General features: G+C 56.7%; 2 protein-coding genes across 4 annotated transcripts in view; one reads left to right on the plus strand and one right to left on the minus strand.

Moving 5' to 3' along the window:
* HK1 (hexokinase 1) overlaps nt 1-1,778 on the plus strand; it is a 157,399-nt gene extending 155,621 nt beyond the window's left edge. For all 3 annotated transcript variants that reach the window (XM_058298948.2, XM_058298949.2, XM_058298946.1), the window contains one exon: nt 870-1,778. In XM_058298948.2, coding sequence (XP_058154931.1) covers nt 870-1,020 — 151 coding nt within the window. In that variant the 3' untranslated portion in view covers nt 1,021-1,778. The remainder of the gene's footprint in view (nt 1-869) is intronic.
* An 802-nt stretch (nt 1,779-2,580) lies between these two features.
* TACR2 (tachykinin receptor 2) lies at nt 2,581-17,244 on the minus strand. Its single transcript, XM_004470546.5, has 5 exons — nt 16,202-17,244; nt 12,556-12,750; nt 8,232-8,385; nt 6,923-7,119; nt 2,581-4,006 (listed from the first exon to the last, which is right to left on the minus strand). Exons 1-5 carry the CDS (start codon nt 16,591-16,593, stop codon nt 3,727-3,729), a joined length of 1,218 nt encoding a protein of 405 aa, XP_004470603.1. The 5' UTR covers nt 16,594-17,244; the 3' UTR covers nt 2,581-3,726.
* Between the last annotated feature and the right edge of the window lie 249 nt (nt 17,245-17,493).

The following is a 17,493-nucleotide window of genomic DNA, read 5'->3' on the forward strand; positions in this document are numbered from 1 at the left end:
ATGGCTTGGGATGGAACCCTCTGTCTTGTTCATCCCACCTCTGTCTCTCCACCTTAGCAGTGGTCCTCACTGTCCACTGAGGCAGCACCTGAGGGTGGTTTTGAACTAGGTTTGGGAGCCATACAGTCTTGGATTTAATCCTGCTGCCATGATGTAGAAGCTGTCCCCAAGTACTTAATCTCTACAGAGTCTCATATTCATCTATAAGCAGAACTGGGGACTAGGTATACAGAGTGTAGGGCATCTAGTCGGTACTCAATAAATGGCAGGGTTGTTACTCCTGTGGGCCCATCACCCGAACATCCTCAGCCTCTTTCCTCCTCCATTGAAAGTGCAAGCACTTGTGTCACCTCTCATTTAGCAGTTATCCTTCGCTGGGGGGGGGGGGTGGAGGGATGGGGGTCTCGCTCTCTTGGCTCTTGGGTGCCAGGCTGTTCCTGGTAATGGGGTGGGGGTCTCCGAGGGACTGCAGCTGGGTGTAGGTTATGTTCATTCACATGTAGCCTCGGCTTGGCTGGTTTGGGCCAGCCTCGGTGGTCCATGTCCAGGATCCAGCACCCGTGTTAGATTCCAGGTCCCCTGGAGCCCCAAGCTCTGCAGATGGGCGTGTCCAAGTGGGCGATTCATGCCCCAGCCCCTATCAGCCATGCAGAGTAGTTTGTTTTGGAGTTATCTGTTGTGCTTGCCTGCTCAAAACTGTGACGTTAGGATTGACCCAGCCACTTGCCGCTAACCATTTTCAGTAAGCCGCAGAAGATTTTAAGTGGTCCTGCGCATCTTCCTTCACTTCTCTCTTATTAGGGTGTTGGGGCATTTACAGGGGAATCCAACGTCTCTGCCCATCTTCCTCTGTTTTCTGTCTTTTTTAGCTTCTCCAAAATTATGCACCAAACCGTGAAGGAGCTGTCACCAAGCTGTAATGTGTCGTTCCTCCTGTCCGAAGATGGCAGTGGCAAGGGAGCTGCCCTCATCACGGCCGTGGGTGTGCGGCTCCGAGGAGAAACAGGCCTGAGCAGCTAAAAGCGCAGGACCCCCAGCCTGTGCCCTTCCAGCACTTCTCTCTTCAAGCGGTGACCCCCTCTTCCTCCCAGTGAGCTGTGCTGGGAGACGCCAGCACCAGAGCCCACCATCGCCGCAGTGGGGAGGAAAGCACGACAACGAATGGCGTATAAAGTAGGGTACAAAATAGAGTGTGCTGTTGAGAGTCTCTCTCTCCTGGATCCCTCCTCACCTGCCCTGCCACTCTGCATGATTTGATTTCAACATGGTCATACGTTCCCCGCGTGTGGGCCTCAGTGGTGTCCATTCCTAATTTATGCATTCACCCAACGAAGTTATTTATTGGCTCGAAATGAAAAGTCACGTCATCTGCCAGGCCTGATAGGGCCTGCCCGTGGAGACGCATCCCCGTAGGAAACGTATTACCCTCCAGCAGACACTGCCGGGACTCCCCTCCCAGGGGCGCGACCTGAAGGGTGTGTGGATGTAGCATTAGCCGCTTCCTCGCGTCCCAGCACCTACTGCTGTCATTGTCCCAAGGCTCCTGTTGGGGCATGTCATTGCCACTAAATTGTGTGTCTGTGGAACCAGCCGTAGCCACATTGTGATAGTTTTGCACCCTGTTTGTCTTGGGGGGGGGAGGTGGGTCATCCATGGGAAAGTGTCTTGTCTTCATTTGGGTAAAATGAACCAACCAACCAATAATACCATCACTGGAGTTTGCCGTTGCTTCTGTGAGCCATGGTGTATGACCTAGTAAACTTTGTACCAATCCAAAACCTGAGTGATGCTTAATGACTGGGGAGAGGGAAGAAAGTCATGGAATGTGGTGAAATGGGGCCTTCTGGGTGGGGGGAGAGAGTTTCAGGTGAAGGTTGTGTCCTTCAGACCCCATTAATCTGGCACAATGACTTGTGTACCCTCCCTGGAACGTATCACAGAAGTGGCCTCTCTCCTTGCCTTCCTTCCAGCACCTGTCCTGCCGGATGTCTATGCTAGTTCTCTACCCTGGGGTCCTACCTCTTGCATGGAGAGGCTCCTGCAGCCCCCACCCCACACGGTTAAGGGGTAAAAGAATGTCAGGCCTCAGCTCTGCAAACAAAGCCAGTCATGTCTTTACCTGTCGTCCTTGCTTGAAGTTGGAACAAAGAAACAAACTTGGCTTCCACGGGCTGGGTTTGAGGTTCCCGCTTCCCCATCCCCAAGCAGATCCTGCCCTTTGGTCACCCCCTCAGCTGACTCCTGGGCAATAGGTTAAATAGTACCCCTGCCCTAAGGCATGTGAAGTATCAAAGCAGGCCAGGGCAGCAGGGTCTGCTGCCTTCCCCGCCTCCCAGATCTTAAATGACTCCCTCCTCAAGGAAATTTGTTCATTATCAGCCCCTTTGCCTCTGCCTGCACCAGCAACAACCTTTGCAGATGACTGTTCCACTGCCCGGCTGCCCTTTTGGGTTCTCCCGCCGCCCTCTGGTGGATCCCGTCTCAGTCCACATTTTCGTGCCACATGTGTCTCCCAAGCCGGGACTCCAGCTTTAAGTACCCCCCCCCCCCTGGAAAACTGCAGACTGCATGCCCACTCCATTTCGTGGGATGGGAATATCTTTATTTGGGGAACCGCTGAGGCTGGTGTCTGGCACAGTGATCTTTGTGGAGAAGGCACATACCATTAAACTCCTTGCTCCTTGATACGCGCTTAGTGTCACGTGGTTCTTTGGGGGAAGGGGCATGGAGGGTGAGTGTGCAAGTGAGGAGCAGCGCACCCTGGGGTGGACTGAACCAGGCCTGGAGCTTTCTGGGAGTGGGGACAGTTGGGGTTCTCTGCCTGTCACCTGCTTGCCGCAGTAGGGAGGGGTTCGCTGTGTTGCTGAACTTGGAGGAGGCTTCCATGGCAAACGGCTGGCAGAGAGGAGTCAGCACGGCCCTGTTCGCTGGAAGCTCGCTCTGGCCTGCTAGTTTATGGGCGTCACCTAGAGAGATCCTACAGCAGCCTATAAGGTGGGCTTGCCATGGGGAAGAGGAAGAGGATAAGGGTCAGAGTGACTTGCTGGAGGAAACACAGCTGGGATTCAGGTCCAGTTCCCTTCTAACCACTGTCCACACTTGGCTGTATCTGAGTTCTTGGGTGCTGAGGTAGAGAAGCCTTGGGTTAACTCACAGCCAATGGATTTTGCAAAGCAAGAAGCTTCCTTCTTTGTGTCTTTTGCCTGATAACCAATGTCAGTGTTGTGTGCTGCCCACAAACGTTTTGTTCCATTTTTCCAAAGTTAGGAATATGTGAGCCAAATTTATTAAGTGCGAAGTTCTCACAAGTTTGGATTCCTGGCTTCTGTTGAAAGATTAGAAGACCTGGCAGCAGGTACCATGTGACAACATTTGTCCAGAGCCAAACAGCTGTCTCCATGGGATGCCTGTCTCTTCCAGTTTTACCACAGTCCCCACCATTCCGTATATCCCCACGCTGAGGCTGGAAGTCAGTTGCCTTTTATTATGTTGGCAGATTTTCTTTTCTGCTGGACCCCATGCACTCATTTATTTTGTATGCCTGGCCCCAGGAAGGGATTTGAGCTTGCAGTTCCTGGACTAATGTTAGCTGTCTACGCTGACCAGCGTAACATCCCTGAAGCAGTCTCTGGGCTGGGCCTCTTAGTGTCGGCATCCCCTGCCTGGTCCATGGCCCTCTCTTGTTTTTTCATTGGTGTATTGAAGGGTGAGGAGTGGGCCTAACTTTCAGATCCTGTGCTCTCGATTCACTGCTTGTCCAAAGGTGCTGGGCTTCGCCCTGAGCAGGCTACAGGGCTCAGTGGACACCCCATCTTGGGGATCCCCAGCCTGCCCATTGGTGTCCTCACAGGGGACCGCTTCCCCAGTCGTGAACAAAGTCTCTTTAGTATGACACCTGTTGACCCTCACTGAGAGCGATGGAGCATAGGTCAGCTCGAGTCTGTCTTCCTCAGTTGGCGTGACCCATGGGCAGCAACGGAAAGCCAGCCGGAATCCTGAGCGGAACCTGGAGGTGGAGAGTCACCATGAGCACAGGGTCAGGGCGCAGCGTCCGGGCTGTCGTGTGCCCACCCCCACCCCAGGAGCTCATCTCCCCTCCAGGGGACCGTCGCTGCCTCATGCCTAGGAGCCCACCTGGCTCAGTGTCTCTCTTTTTTGAGGTGCCAGGGCCAGGGAGTGAACCCAGGACCTCCCGTGTGGAAAGCCGGTGCTCAACCACTGAGCTACACTGGCTCCCCGCTCAGTGTCTCTTGAGATGTGTTCTTTACTGGGTTTGAGTGTAGAAACAGCCGGAAGTAATCTGGAGCCGAGTTGAGTGATTGAAGTGGGTATTGAAATGGAATTGAATCATTTGTTAACCTACAAGTCTAATTATGAAAGAACAGCAGGTTTTCTTGTTTGACCTGTAAACTGACTTCTATAGGGGTATTCAAGGAGGAAGCTCTTTAAAAATTTAGATTTTGGCACTGTTGGAAGTGCTTTGAAAGAAACTATGCCTGTGGAAGTGCTAAGTTCTAGTACCTTTGCTTAAACATAAATAACTTTCCCCATGAAAGTACAGAAGATCCATGTGCAAACTGGAATTCAGAGGAAGCAGACACAGCGAACAGAAGAAATGGGTTGGCAGAAAAAGGACACTGGCTGGTCAGAGAAGCGGCAACGAGATCCTGTGCAACAGCCGAGCGAGGGAGAACTGTCCTGTCCCCCCCCCTCGGCAGGTTCTGTGCCCAGGAGGCCAGGACTCACTGGGACCCTCACCTGTAGCTCCACCCGAGTCCACTGTGTGGCCCAGCCACCAGCACGTGAGCAAGCGTGGTGTTCCTGTACCTGACATCCACATCAACGTGTCCCCAGGGGAGCTCCCGATCACTCTCCCCACCCCAACCAGCTTATCTGCCCCCACTGCTTCGTCCGCAGTGTTCCCCATCTCCCGTCATTCAGGCCAGGAAGCTGGACTTGCCCTCACATGCCACTTCCCCTCCAGCACAGAGGCTGTCGGCTCTACCTTAGCAATATCCAAACTGACCACTCCTTAGATGGGGCCTAGACCACCATCTCTCGCCTGGATTGCCACGAGAGCTTCCTAGCCGAGTCCCTGCTTGTACCCACATCCCCCTAGGGTCCCGAGCTGCCGGGCTAGGTCTCTCCCAGAACCCTGCAGTGGCGGTGCCCTCTGCCTGGAACTCTTCCCCGGCCAGCTGCATGGCCAAATGCACCCCTCAAGTCTTTGCCAGATGGACTCCTCAGTGAGGCTCACCCTGACTGTCCTGTGAAGTTGCAACTCCCACCCCCACCACTCCACTGGCAGCACCCTCATCCCCCTTATCCTGCAAGAGCTTTTCTTTTCCCAGACGACTTCCTACCTTCTAATACACGAGGGGCACTTAGTCCTTGTGTGGAGTGTCTGCCTTGCCCCATGGAGAGCCAGCTGGCTGAGGACAGGGACCTTTGGTTTGGTTCACTGGTGTAGCCCAAGTGCCCGGAACAGTGTTGGACACATGTTGCCACTTGGGAAACACTGGCCGAATGAATGAGGATTCCTGCCAGGAGCTCCAATCCGGCCTTAGAGCCAGTGTCATCACATAGGCAATGATTCAGAGGCTATTTCAGGATCGCGCGGAGCCCTACCTAGGCTGGCTTTCAGGTTCCAGGGACTGGGTGGCTGGGTAGTAGGCATGTGACCCATGCACAGACACTGGGGTGGCCCTTCCCTGACTCCCAGGGCTCTCCCACCCAGAGAGAATGTGTGACGTGGGGAGAGGCGCACAGCCTCTGGAGATACACAGAATTCTGGTTTCATTGCTTGCTGAATGAATTGAGAAGAATCTCTTCCTTTCCAAGGCGGTTTCCTCACCTGTAAAATGGGGATAACCCCTTCCCCCTCCCATCATCTACCTGCCTGTTAGGAGATAAAGGAGGGTTCTGGCACCCAGTTAGCACCCACCAAATACCTTAATTCTCTCACTTCCTCCCGGCCTTTGCCAGGTGGATGGGAAGTCTGAGCAACAAAGACCTCTCTGCACTGTGGGTGGCCTGGACACCTGGGGGGGGGGGTGGCAAAAGGCCCAGGGTCACCTCACCCACGTCATTTTCTTGCTGTGGCCAAGACTCAGTGTCCACCTCTCACCTACTTTTGCCTGGCCCCACCTTCAGGGGCTTTGGAGGTTGAAAACAGCCCGCTCTGCAGAGCTGCACTCTTGGGTGCTGGGGTCCTTCCCTGCCTTACTCCCCTGCTCCAAGTGCCCCAGACCAAGTGCCAGTCCTTCTCGGGACTCTGCTTTCCCATGAGTGCAAGGACAGGGAGAATCAGACGACATGGAAGGGAGGAACGGGATCCTGGCTGCCTTCTCCCAGCTGAGCCAGCCACGGCCACTTCCCAGCTGCCCTGCAAGCCCCTCGAGGGCAAGGAAGACACTGGACTTCCCAGGCAGCAGCCAGCCCCAGCCCAGTCTGGCCTCCAGCTTCCTGCCGAGTGCCTAGGACTGCTGGGGTTGGTGCTGCCCGCTTCTCAGGGGAGTCCTGAGGTTTTCTTCATCGCAGGAAGCTCTTCAACTTGCCAGGGCAGAAGTAAATCCTTCCTTCCCACTCCCTCTGCTTGTTCTCCTGCCTCTCCTGGACTTTGCTCCTCCTTCTCTGACATAGACCCCAGAAAGGAGAGCTTGTAGGCATTACGGAAGCAGACAGAGCTGTGGCCTGGGCAGTCGGGCAAGGCTTTGGGGAGGAGGTGGGGCTCAAGCTGGGTCACGAGGAGAGGGAGAACTGTGCTGGGGGTTGGACTGTGAAGATGGCATTCTTGTGCGGGGGTGAGGGGCAGAGGGGCAGAGGCTCAGGCTGGAACGGGGGAGGTGGCTGGAGCTGCGCAGGCTCGGGCACGCCCAGGTGGGGCCCCCAGGGCCGAGGGAGGGGCCAGCGTGGGGCTCACCTGCCGTTGAGGCAGCAGTAGATGATGGGATTGTACATGGTGGAGCTCATGGCCAACCAGAAGAGCGCCAGGTAGACCTGCTGGATGAACTTGTGGCAGTAGATGTCCTCCTGGAAGCGGCCCAGGATGAAGTAGAAGTGGTAGGGCAGCCAGCAGACCGCAAATGTCACCACCACCAGCACCATGGTCTTCACAAACTGGCCCGGGAGAGGCTCAGGTCACTCTTGAGCGAGAGCCCCGAGCCCCAGCCCTCCCGGGGGCAGAGGTGGGGGCCCGCAGGCCAGCCTGGGGAGCCCTCACACCGGGGCCCTCTCTTCCTCTACTGCCTCAGGCCCCTGAAGCACGTGTCACCCAGGCATGCCTGAGCCCCTCCCAGCCACACTGTCCACCCTGCTGTCCTTTCTGAATCTTGCTCTGAAGCCCCCCGTCCTCAGAGCCCAGCTCAACTGCCACCTCTCCCAAAAGGATGAGCTCTCGCTCCTAGCCCCACCCTTGGGGAGACCCCGTGCCAGCTGCGAGCTCCCAGGCCCCCTCTCCCTGGAATCTGTGTCTCCCTGACGCAGCCCTTCTGTCCAAGGCCTGGGGTGCCAGCTCTCTGCCCTCTGTCCCCGCGGTGTGGCCCCCACAGGCCCCTCCTGCAGGCCCAGCGCCCTGCTGGGATCAGGTGGTGTCCCTGTCCACTACTTCCCTGAGACCCTGTGAAAAGTGCCAGGACCAGGTGAGAAGCCGGGGCTTTAAGCTGGACCCATCATGTGCCCAACCCATTCTGTCCCCTGGTCGCCTAGTTGGAAGGGGGCGTGCAAAAGGTAAGCCTTGACTGGGTGTGGGCAGAGGAGCACTGAGCATGGAATGCTACATCGGCATCCTTGGGGGGACCCCGGTGGCAGGAGGGACGGGGACAGTGACATTTCAGGTGGGCGTGGAAAGTGGAAACTGAAGACAGACATGCAGCTGGACGACAATCAGGCCTGCAAGATCCCTGAGGGCTGCAGTTCTGGCATTAGATTCAGGTTCCTGTGCTGCTTAAATTCAACATTCAGATTATTCTAGAAGTCTGGGTTTAAGATTCTATCATTCTGAGATTCTTGGAAGTACCTGAAATTCTGTGAGGCTTTAGGATTTATCCAGGTCTCCTAAGATTCTGGGAAGTTCGATTAACTCTGCATGTTTAACTCTGTTTGTGACCTAAGACCAGATGTAAATCCGCCAGCCCGGGAGGAACGGATGCAGGATGGGGCCAAGGACAGGTTACCCAGGGATCCTTGCCCCCCACCCCGCCCCCGCTTCAGCCCCACCCCCCAGCACCCACCTTCTTCTTGGCACGCAGGTGGCGCAGGTTGGCGCCGTGCGCCTGGTGCCCGGGGACCCCACGCCTCCAAAGCGTGAGGCCGATGACGCTGTAGGCGACGAACATCACTGCCAGCGGCAGGAAGTAGATGAGGGCGATCACGGTGAGGTGGTACCTGCAGGGAGAACCGGGGGCCTGGGCACCGGGTGGCCCGACTCCAACATCCGCCCGCGCGCGGTCCCCGGAGCCCCGCGGGCGCCCTTGGACCCGGCTCGGGTTTCCTGGGCAGATCTCTGTGCACCCACCCCCACCCGGGGCCTTGGTTGGGATTAAAGAAAAACACAAAGGTGACGCTGGCTAGCATATGTTCCAAAAGAGGGCGCCCCCTGCTGCAAAAGGTGGAAATTGAAGGCCGGCACAGTGGGTTCTCCCCGACCTCTGGGGCGGTAGTTCCCGCTGGAGAGTGGCCTCTGGGTCTAGCTAGAAGGCTGCGGTAGGTCTGCCTGGCTTCTTAAATTAGCCCTGCCTCCTTCCCTGTGATAGACAAGTAGCAAACAAGGAGACAACGTCTAATAAAAATGAATAAGAATGAAAAAATTACCCGAGTAGTACATTTCTTTAAAAATTTTAAAATACCATTAAGCACAAAGGTGGAAGTGAATCACTTATCCCACTCCCACACTGTTGACAGGCTATTTCCTTCCACAACCCTATGTGTGCAGATTAGATAATATCTCTGTAAAATCTGTCTATGCACCACTGCAGTTAACATGGGTCCATCCGGCACTAATGTCCCAGTCAAGGAACCGGCAGCGGGAAAGCCCCAGGTTGCACACGCTGCTGTCATCGGCTTCCCGCCGGTCAGCATGAGGCTGGGAACACGTTAGTGAACGCACTTTTACACCACCTGTGAGCAAGCGGCCCAGAGGCCCACCTCATGGCTGCTCACCCCGCCCCCACGCGCCGAGGCGGTTTCGCTTCCTTTTGGAAGGACAGTGTTTACACACACATGATCTCTGGCCCCGAGTGATGCCTGAGCCTTGCTCCAGGGAAGCTCCAGGGAAGCGGAGGCTGAGGACTGCCTCCCAGCCAGGGCTGCAGCGAGAGCCCTTTGAACCTCTCATGAATGGGCTGAGACTGCTGCCCTCCCCGCCTTCCCACCCCTGCCCCCCACCACGTGGCTTTTTTCTTTCTTACTAAGAGGGCAAAGGTGTTCCAAGCCCCACTGTGTGCCAGCCTCACTGGGCCCCTTTCAGACGGCACCACCACCCAAAGGTTAGGAGAGCAGGTAGCTTCAGCAAATGTCTCCCTGGAAGCCTGGTAATTAGAATTCTGTTTGCGTGCTCCTTTGGCAAGAATGCCAAATTACAATTACAAAATGAGTGGGAGCGCCAAGACCCCAGATCCTCATCTAGGAGCTGGGTTGAGAGCCCTGCTGTCAGAGCAGGTAAGATGGGAGGAAGCACAGCAAGTGCCAGGCCACTTCACCGTCATTGTGGGATCATAGTGATTGAGCAAGAAAGGCTTTGAGGGTCAACCAAGCCACCTGCCTTATTGTCCAGATGGGGAAACCGAGGCCCAGGAAGTCTGTATCAGCTCCATAGACTTAAGACTCAAATGAGGGAAGCGGACTTGGTCCAGTGGTTAGGGTGTCCATCTACCACATGGGAGGTCCGCGGTTCAAACCCAGGGCCTCCTTGACCTGTGTGGAGCTGGCCCATGCGCAGAGCTGATGCATGCAAGGAGTGCCGTGCCACGCAGGGGTCTCCCCCGCAAAGGGGAGCCCCACACGCAAGGAGTGCGCCCTATATGGAGAGCCGCTCAGCGCGAAAGAAAGTGCAGCCTGCCCAGGAATGGTGCTGCACACACGGAGAGCTGACACAGCAAGATGACACAACCAAAAGAAACACAGATTCCCGTGCTGCTGACAACAACAGAAGTGGACAAAGAAGAAGATGCAGCAAATAGACACAGAGAACAGACAACCGGGGGGCGGGGGGCGGGGGGTGGGGGGAGAGAAATAAACAAATAAATCTAAAAAAAAAAAGACTCAAATGATTTTCTTTTACTGAGGGTCAACCCTGTGTGATCAGAACAGGGCTCTTGACCTGTTCTTTGATGTATGATCTTGGGCAAGTCAGGTGTCTCCCTCAGCCTCAGTTTTCCCATCTATAAAATGAGGAGGTAATCACTAAGGGTCTTTCCAAATACGATCAGCCCATCTTTTTCCTTCTTGGAAGCCGGAGTCAGGATAGAAATTCACCCAAAGCTAGGTTTCCACCAGGAGTGACCTCTGAGGAGCCATGGGGACTATATTCTAGGAACTTCTAGAATTAGGGATGCCTCCCCTCTCAGCCTGGACTTTTTGTATTTTTATTTTGGGTATACGTGACTTTTCCTGTCGAGAGCATCTGGAAATTCATCAGTCTCACCCTGTACACACACACATACACACACACACAGGATGGTGGCCTCTGAGGATGGAGCCCCCAATCTAGCTCTTAGTAGGAGCTCCCCCACCCAAGAAAAACAGTAACACGTTCTCACGCTTAAACCAAGCTTCCCCCCAAATCCTCTCTCAGAATTCTAAATAACAACGAAGAGTGGCTTTCCTGGCCCACTCCTGCCCTCCTGCAATCCTGTTGCCAAAAGCAGGGTTGGAACTTGCCATGCCTAGGGAGTTGATGCTGGGTGCCCTAAGTTCGGACCGTCCCCCTCTCAGGGGAGAAAGGCCTGCATTTAGGTGGAGAAGCATCGCCCCCCAGTGGCCAGGCGCAGTGTTCTGTTCTCCACTCCCTGAGCCCTACATGCGCACGCCTTCACAGGGGACCCTTCTGAGAGAGTGGGGAGCAGGGTGGGGGCAGAGACTCCCTCCCCCCGGCAGGGCTGCCCTCGAGCCTCGCCAGCCCCCGGGGACAGGCTCCGCAGAGGAAGGGTGCTTCCCCAGCGCTGAAGGCCACAAGAAGGGCCTGCTCTTGGCAGGTGCTCAGGACAGATGGAGAGCAGGTGGGCTGGTGCTGGGGGAGGGGTGAGAAAGCAGGCGGGGCAGGGGGCTGTGTGGCCCTGGTTACCTGGCAGCCCTCAGCTCAGCACATGCCGCATCCTCATGCTCACGGGCGCAGCTTTACCGGCCTAAGCCTGCCACCTCCAGGTTAGCTTGGCGCCTTTTGAAACTACCGCATCCTGGATGCCAGTTCTGTGTCAGGAACTGTGTGAAGGGCTTCGAGTACAAGGCCTTATTCCTAATCTCCCTGTTACAGAGAAGGAGCCAGAGGCTCAGAGAGGCTCGGTGACCTTGGTGGGTCTCCCACCAAGAGGGCTCCCATCTAGTTGACAGACTGCAAAACCCCTGCCCACAACTGTTTTTTTTTGCAGTTTTTTTTTTTTTTTTTTTTGCTGTTTGCTTTTTGTTTGCTTTTAGGAAGTACCAGGGATTGAACCCAGGCCTCATTTGTGGGAAGCAGGCGCTCAACCACTGAGCTACATCTGCTCCCCTCAACTGGTCCCTCATCCTCTACTAACCAATGGTGCAATGCTTGGGGATCCCAGAACCACACTGTGAGAACTGGGGAAACCGAGACCCAGAATGGGGAAAGGACATAGCCAGGGTCACATGGCAGCTGGGCGAGGCCTGGGTTCTTCTAGCCCCTCCCACCCAGCCCCCCCCCCAGCCTGGGGGCCCACCTCAGCCTGGAGCAGGCACCTGGCATCCCGGACCCCACCCACCACTCTTTCCGCTTCCAAACTCTGACCCTCTGTGGCCTGAGCACGTGCAGTGCCCTCCCCTGGCACACACGGGCCCACGTGCACGCCACACATCAACAAACACACCCATGTGCTTTCAAACACGTGCACAAGTGAGCACGGCGGGCAGGGTCCCGTGGTCACATTCACACTGCATGGTCCTTATGGAAGGGCACACATCTTATTTAAGTAGCACAGTGCTCGGGAGATGGGGCGCTGGAGCCGGATGGCCTGGGTTTGAATCCCAGCTTTATCACTTACTAACTGTGTGGTCTTGGGGAAATGACTTAATTTTTCCATGCCTCAGTTCCTCATCTGAAAAATGGGAATGATGATAGTACTTCCCTCATAGACCGTTAGGAGAATTCAATGGGTTGATATACATAAAGTGCTCAGAGCAGGCCTGCTGCCTGGTCAGTGCCATGTCACACTATTTTTAGCATACACGTGTATGCACCTAATCCCATGTACCTGGCTGGACACGTGCGTGCACACATACCCCCCACGTGTACATGCATGTACACGCGTACACAGGCACACAGGTACACGCGCCTGTTCTCAGGTATACACACCCACCCACATGCATGCCAGGGGGCCTTACAGGAGGAGGGTCATGCCCCCGCTGTCTTTGGGCCAGTCCACGACACACTTGGTAGCACCCTGGTTCAGGGTGACGGTGGAGTAGAAGCACTGGGGGAAGGCGAGGGCCAGAGCCACCAGCCAGATGCCAGCAATAACCGCTTTGGTGCTGGGCGCCGAGAGCCGAGGCTGGAAGGGGTGGACGATGGCCATGTACCTGTGAGCAGAGGGTGGTGTGAGCAGCGGGCACACTCCCGGCAGACCATCTCCACCCCCTCCCCACCCCAGGCCCGCCCTCCAGCCCCATCCCCTGCATGCTGCCCACTGCCCGCAGATGCTGGAGCCTCGCTGCCCTGCAGAGAGCCAGCTGGGCCGGTGACTCCCAATGGCCACACAGCACGCCAGGGCCCCAGAGGTCCAGCCCAGGCTCCCCACCGCACCACCTCCCTCTGAGAGGGGACACGCCCGCAGCCCGCCACACTGCAAGTCCGTCCTGGGGCAGGACTGAAGTCGTGCCCTGCCCGAGCCCCTGGGCCAGGCCCTGTCCAGAAATCTTAGCAGAGCCCACCAGTCTCCCGAAGTCCCACGCAGACCTTTCCGTGTTGTTCTGTCTCTGTGCTGTCCCATTTAGTAGCTGCTAATCACATGTGGCTTCAAGCGCTAGAACTGTGGCTAATGTGACTGAGGAAATGATTTTTTAATTGTAATTAAGTTTAAATAGGCACATACGGCCAGTGGCTACAGTTTTGGACAGTGCATTCCAAACCTCGAAATGCGAATTTTGAGACCCTCCACTGTATGGCCAGTGCTCTTCCCCCCTCCTCTGCCACGGCTTCTCGCGGCTGCCCTGGTCCCTCTGGCCCTGGGACAATGCTGCCCCCGTCACTCTCCGTGGGACACTTCCCCCCCCAGTCCAGGCATTCCAGGCGTGGAATGCCTCCTTCCTCTCCTTATTCATTAGCGTCCAAGCAAAACGCCTCCTCCTCCGTGGAGCCTGCCAGGAACAGTCCTGTCTCCTCGGCTCCTGCCTCTCTCGGGGGTACCCGTGGGGGCTCGAGCTGCCCCTTGGCACTCCTTTGCCTGGTGAGGTGCAGGGCTTGTTGCCTTGCTGAGTTCTCTCAGAGGGTTGTTGTCTTCATTTTCCACAGCAGGAAACCGAGCCTTGGAGAAGTGAAGCGACAGCTTGGAAGAGGCGGAGCTGGCTGGCTTTGAACTAGGTTGGCTCCAGCCCTCTGCTACCGGGTCTTGCAGATTTGGCTCTGCTCTATTGCCAGGACCCAGAAAGACGGTAAAGGAAAGTCCTGGGCCCTGGTGGGGCTGAGGCTGGGTGGGTCCAGGGCCCTGATGGAGGAAGGGGGAGCTGCAGGGTGGCCACGTGCTTCCCCAAGGTCAAGAGCTGAAGGACACCCTCCCCCCAGAAGCAAGGCCCCCGCCTGCCCTGCACAGCTCTCGCGGGCTTGGCCTCCTCTAAAGAGGGCGTGGGGCTAGATCCGGGACTTTCTTTGTGTCCTGCGTCTTGGCAGTCCCGGCCCCTCCTATGGATAATGCTTATGCACGAATTAAATATAATACACATCACAGAGTTTCTGTTTGGGGTGATGGAAAAGCTGTGGGAAGGGATGGAGGTGACGGGGGCACAACATTGTGAATGTAATTACCAACACTGAACTGATCTTGAGCAAACAACCTCAGCCCTTTGGGCCTATGCTTCTTCCTCTGTGAAAAGGGATATTAGTAATTCATGCCCCACAGGGTTGTTGTGCGAATGCAGCGAGAAATGCCAGGAAGCGCTCTGCGCGGTGGCCGGCAGGCCGCAGGAGCGCGGGGGCTCAGAGCTGCACTGGTTCCCACGTGTTTCCTTCAAGCGCACCCAATGCGTTGGTCCTGGATGGTCCCTCTCCTCCTCCTGCTGCTCCTCACACACACCAGCCGTGCCCCTGCCACAGGCCCTTTGCTGCTGCCGTGCCTTTTGCCTGGAACGTTCTTTCCCAAGGGTCTGTAGGGATCACTCTCTCACCTCCGTCCTGCCTTTGCTCAAATCTCACTGTCATGAAGCCATCTGTCCTGACAGCGGGGCCTGCCCATCCCCTCTCTCTAACATCTTGGATCCCCTTTACACTTGCTGGTATTTTTTCATAGCACTCATGACCTCAAAACACAACATATAGTTTATTTCTTTACGTGCTGATTGTCTAAACTCTTCCCAAGGCGGACATCTTTCTGGCTTTTTCCCCTAACGTATCGGGTCTGCACATAGCAGGTGCTGAGTACATATTTGTTGAATGAATGAATGCTTGAATGAAGAAATGAACGGAGGAGTCGCCGCTCTTGCCACCCTGGTCTGAGCCGCCATCCTCTCTCGCCTGGATTATCCCTGCGCAGCCTCCCGCCTGGTCCCTGCCTGCCCCCCTGCCCTCTGCAGTCTATTTTTATCCCCCTTTAAAAAGAAAGCCCCATGAGGTCAGCAGCTGGATGTAGTTTTCTCCGTGGGCATTATTGCCCAGGGCGCAGGACTGTGCCTGACAAAGAAACTCATACAATTGTTGAGCAAACGAAAGGAAGGAAAATCTGAGCGAGGCCTTTCAGAGACATCCAGCGAGCATCAGGGTGTATCCTGGGTGGTGGTGGTGGGGTGCGGGGAGCTGACGAGGGGCGAGCACTGGGCTGAGAGCCCGAGGCCCGGGCGCCCGCTCTGCCCCCCTCCTGTCTGCCTCCAGCCTGCCTCTCTGGGTGTAAAGTTAGAAGCTTGTTCACAATGAATGGTTTTCTAACCTTTCCTTTTTTAATTAATGGAACTTAAAAAAAAAAGACAAATAAAATCTTAAAGGGAACTCCATGGCAAAACCGCCCAGTGCAGAGTAGGTGAGTTTCTCTGGGTAAAGGTAGCAGGGCCAGTTGGGGTGGGGGCTAAGGGGGTCAGGGAAGGACTGGGAGGGCCCCGACTTGCCAGGCCACCCTGGGCCCAAGTCTCCGAGGGTCCCGGGCCCCCTCCCCACCTCCCACACACCCTGTGTCTTTCCCACGTCCCTTTCTGATGGCTGTTGATCGGACTCGCACTCCCCCTGGGACTCAGAACTCCCCTTCCTCATCCCCACTCGACCCTGCCTGCCCCAACCAGCTCTAAAAGGGACCAGTCCCCGGCGAACTCCTCCCACCCTCCCGGCCCCTCCTCAGGGGCACTGTCTGCAGTGCCTGAGGACAGCGTCGGGACACTAACTGGCCCTCTCGTAAGGAACCCTCAGGTCCAGCCGTAGGCTGGGGAAATTGATGCTTTGTATTATATCTGCTTGCAAAGTTAAATATTCTTCCCCCAATGATCTGTCTGGGGGAAAAAAAAAATCAATACAAGCAGCTTCCTTGTGGTAAAAGAAAGACACCAAAACCAAGACCAAATCCAGAGAAGAACATTCCAGAAGGCCCCTAAAACTCTGCCTCATCCCTCCCTTCACAACCTGGCACAACCCATCTAGTACAAAGTTCTCCCTTGCGTCTCCCCTTAGCCCTGCTTGCTTTGGTTCCACAGCCCACTGACCTCCAGGTACACTGGGCCGGGGAGGCAGTGCCCTGGGTCCTACCCTTAGCTCGCTGTGCCCCCTCAGACGGGTCGCTGCCCCCCTCGGCAGAGCGAGAAGCCCCCGCCCCCACCCCCCACCCGCAGCGCGCCTTGCCTGTCGGCGGCGATGGCCGTCATGGAGTAGATGCTGACGAACATGGCCGTGATGGGGAAGAGGTTCTGGAAGTAGCAGAAGGCGCGGCCGAAGTACCAGACGTTGTGGCTGGCGTAGACGAAGTTGACGGTGGCGTTGAAGGCGGCCATGCAAAGGTCGGCCAGGGCCAGGTTGACGATGAAGTAGCTGGTGACCGTGCGCATCCGCCGGTGGGCCAGGATGATCCAGATGACCGTGGCGTTGCCGGCCACGGCTACCAGCACCAGGGTCAGGTAGGCCGCGGCCCAGAGCGCCAGCTGCCAGGCGGGCATGGAGAAGGCCGTGACGCCCGTGACGTTGCCCCCAGGGTCGGACGAGACGTTGGCGTCGGGCGCGGCGGTGCAGACCCTCATGGCGGCCCCCGGGTCCGAGAAGACGCGCCTGGCTCTGCGGCTCCTCCCGGGCCCCGGTGCTCGGCCCGGCTCTGCCGTGGAAGAGGAATCTCCTGCCGCACGTGGACAGCAGGGAGAGAGTGGAGCGGACGCCGTGTCGTGGGGGCCTGGGTCACTCGCAACCCCCCGGCATGACCTGGGACTAGCGCAAAAGATGCATGGGAATGAGCAGAAAGCCAGAGCTGGCGGCGTTTCAGAGTTCCACGACCCGGCTAGAATTCTCAAACACCACGTGGCAACCTGGAATCCAAATCACAGTTTCAGAGCAGGAAGCATCCTTCGAAATCACTGATTCAACCCCTTCCCTGCAGAGATGGAAAAACTGAGATTCCAAAGAAGTGACCAGCCCAAGTTACTCAGCAAGTTGAAGTTGGTGGCAAGGCAGGACTTGAACCCAGGGCCCTCCTAAAGCTATCCAGGAAACAGGCTGGATCCGATGGGAATGGCGTCCCATGCTGACGGGTGCTCAGCCGGAGACTGGATTCCACGGTCCACCGCCCAGCAGGCTGGCTCTCCAGCTTTGGGGTGCAGGCTGGGCGGGGGGCCAGGATGTGCTCACAACTCTGCCAAGCGCCAGCCCCAGGCTGCTGCCTCTCTGCAGCTCGCTCTCCCGAGCTGGGTGGAAAAGGGCCTTGGCAGACGTGCTGTCTGCTCACGAGGTGCGGCTTCGGCTCCCGCCCCCGTCCCACCCCCTGCTTGGACGCTGGGCCTTGCCTCTTGAGGAAAGCTTGAGGGCTGGCTGCTGGGGCAGGAGAGACCCAGGGGAAAGGGCGAAAGCTGGACGGGCTGGAGGCGGGCTGGCCTGGGGAGCAACGGCCTCGGGGGGTGGAGAGAGCCAGCAGGGGCAAAGGCCGCTTCTCC

This window comes from Dasypus novemcinctus, chromosome 6, assembly GCF_030445035.2.
Source record: "Dasypus novemcinctus isolate mDasNov1 chromosome 6, mDasNov1.1.hap2, whole genome shotgun sequence".
NCBI lineage: Eukaryota > Metazoa > Chordata > Mammalia > Cingulata > Dasypodidae > Dasypus > Dasypus novemcinctus.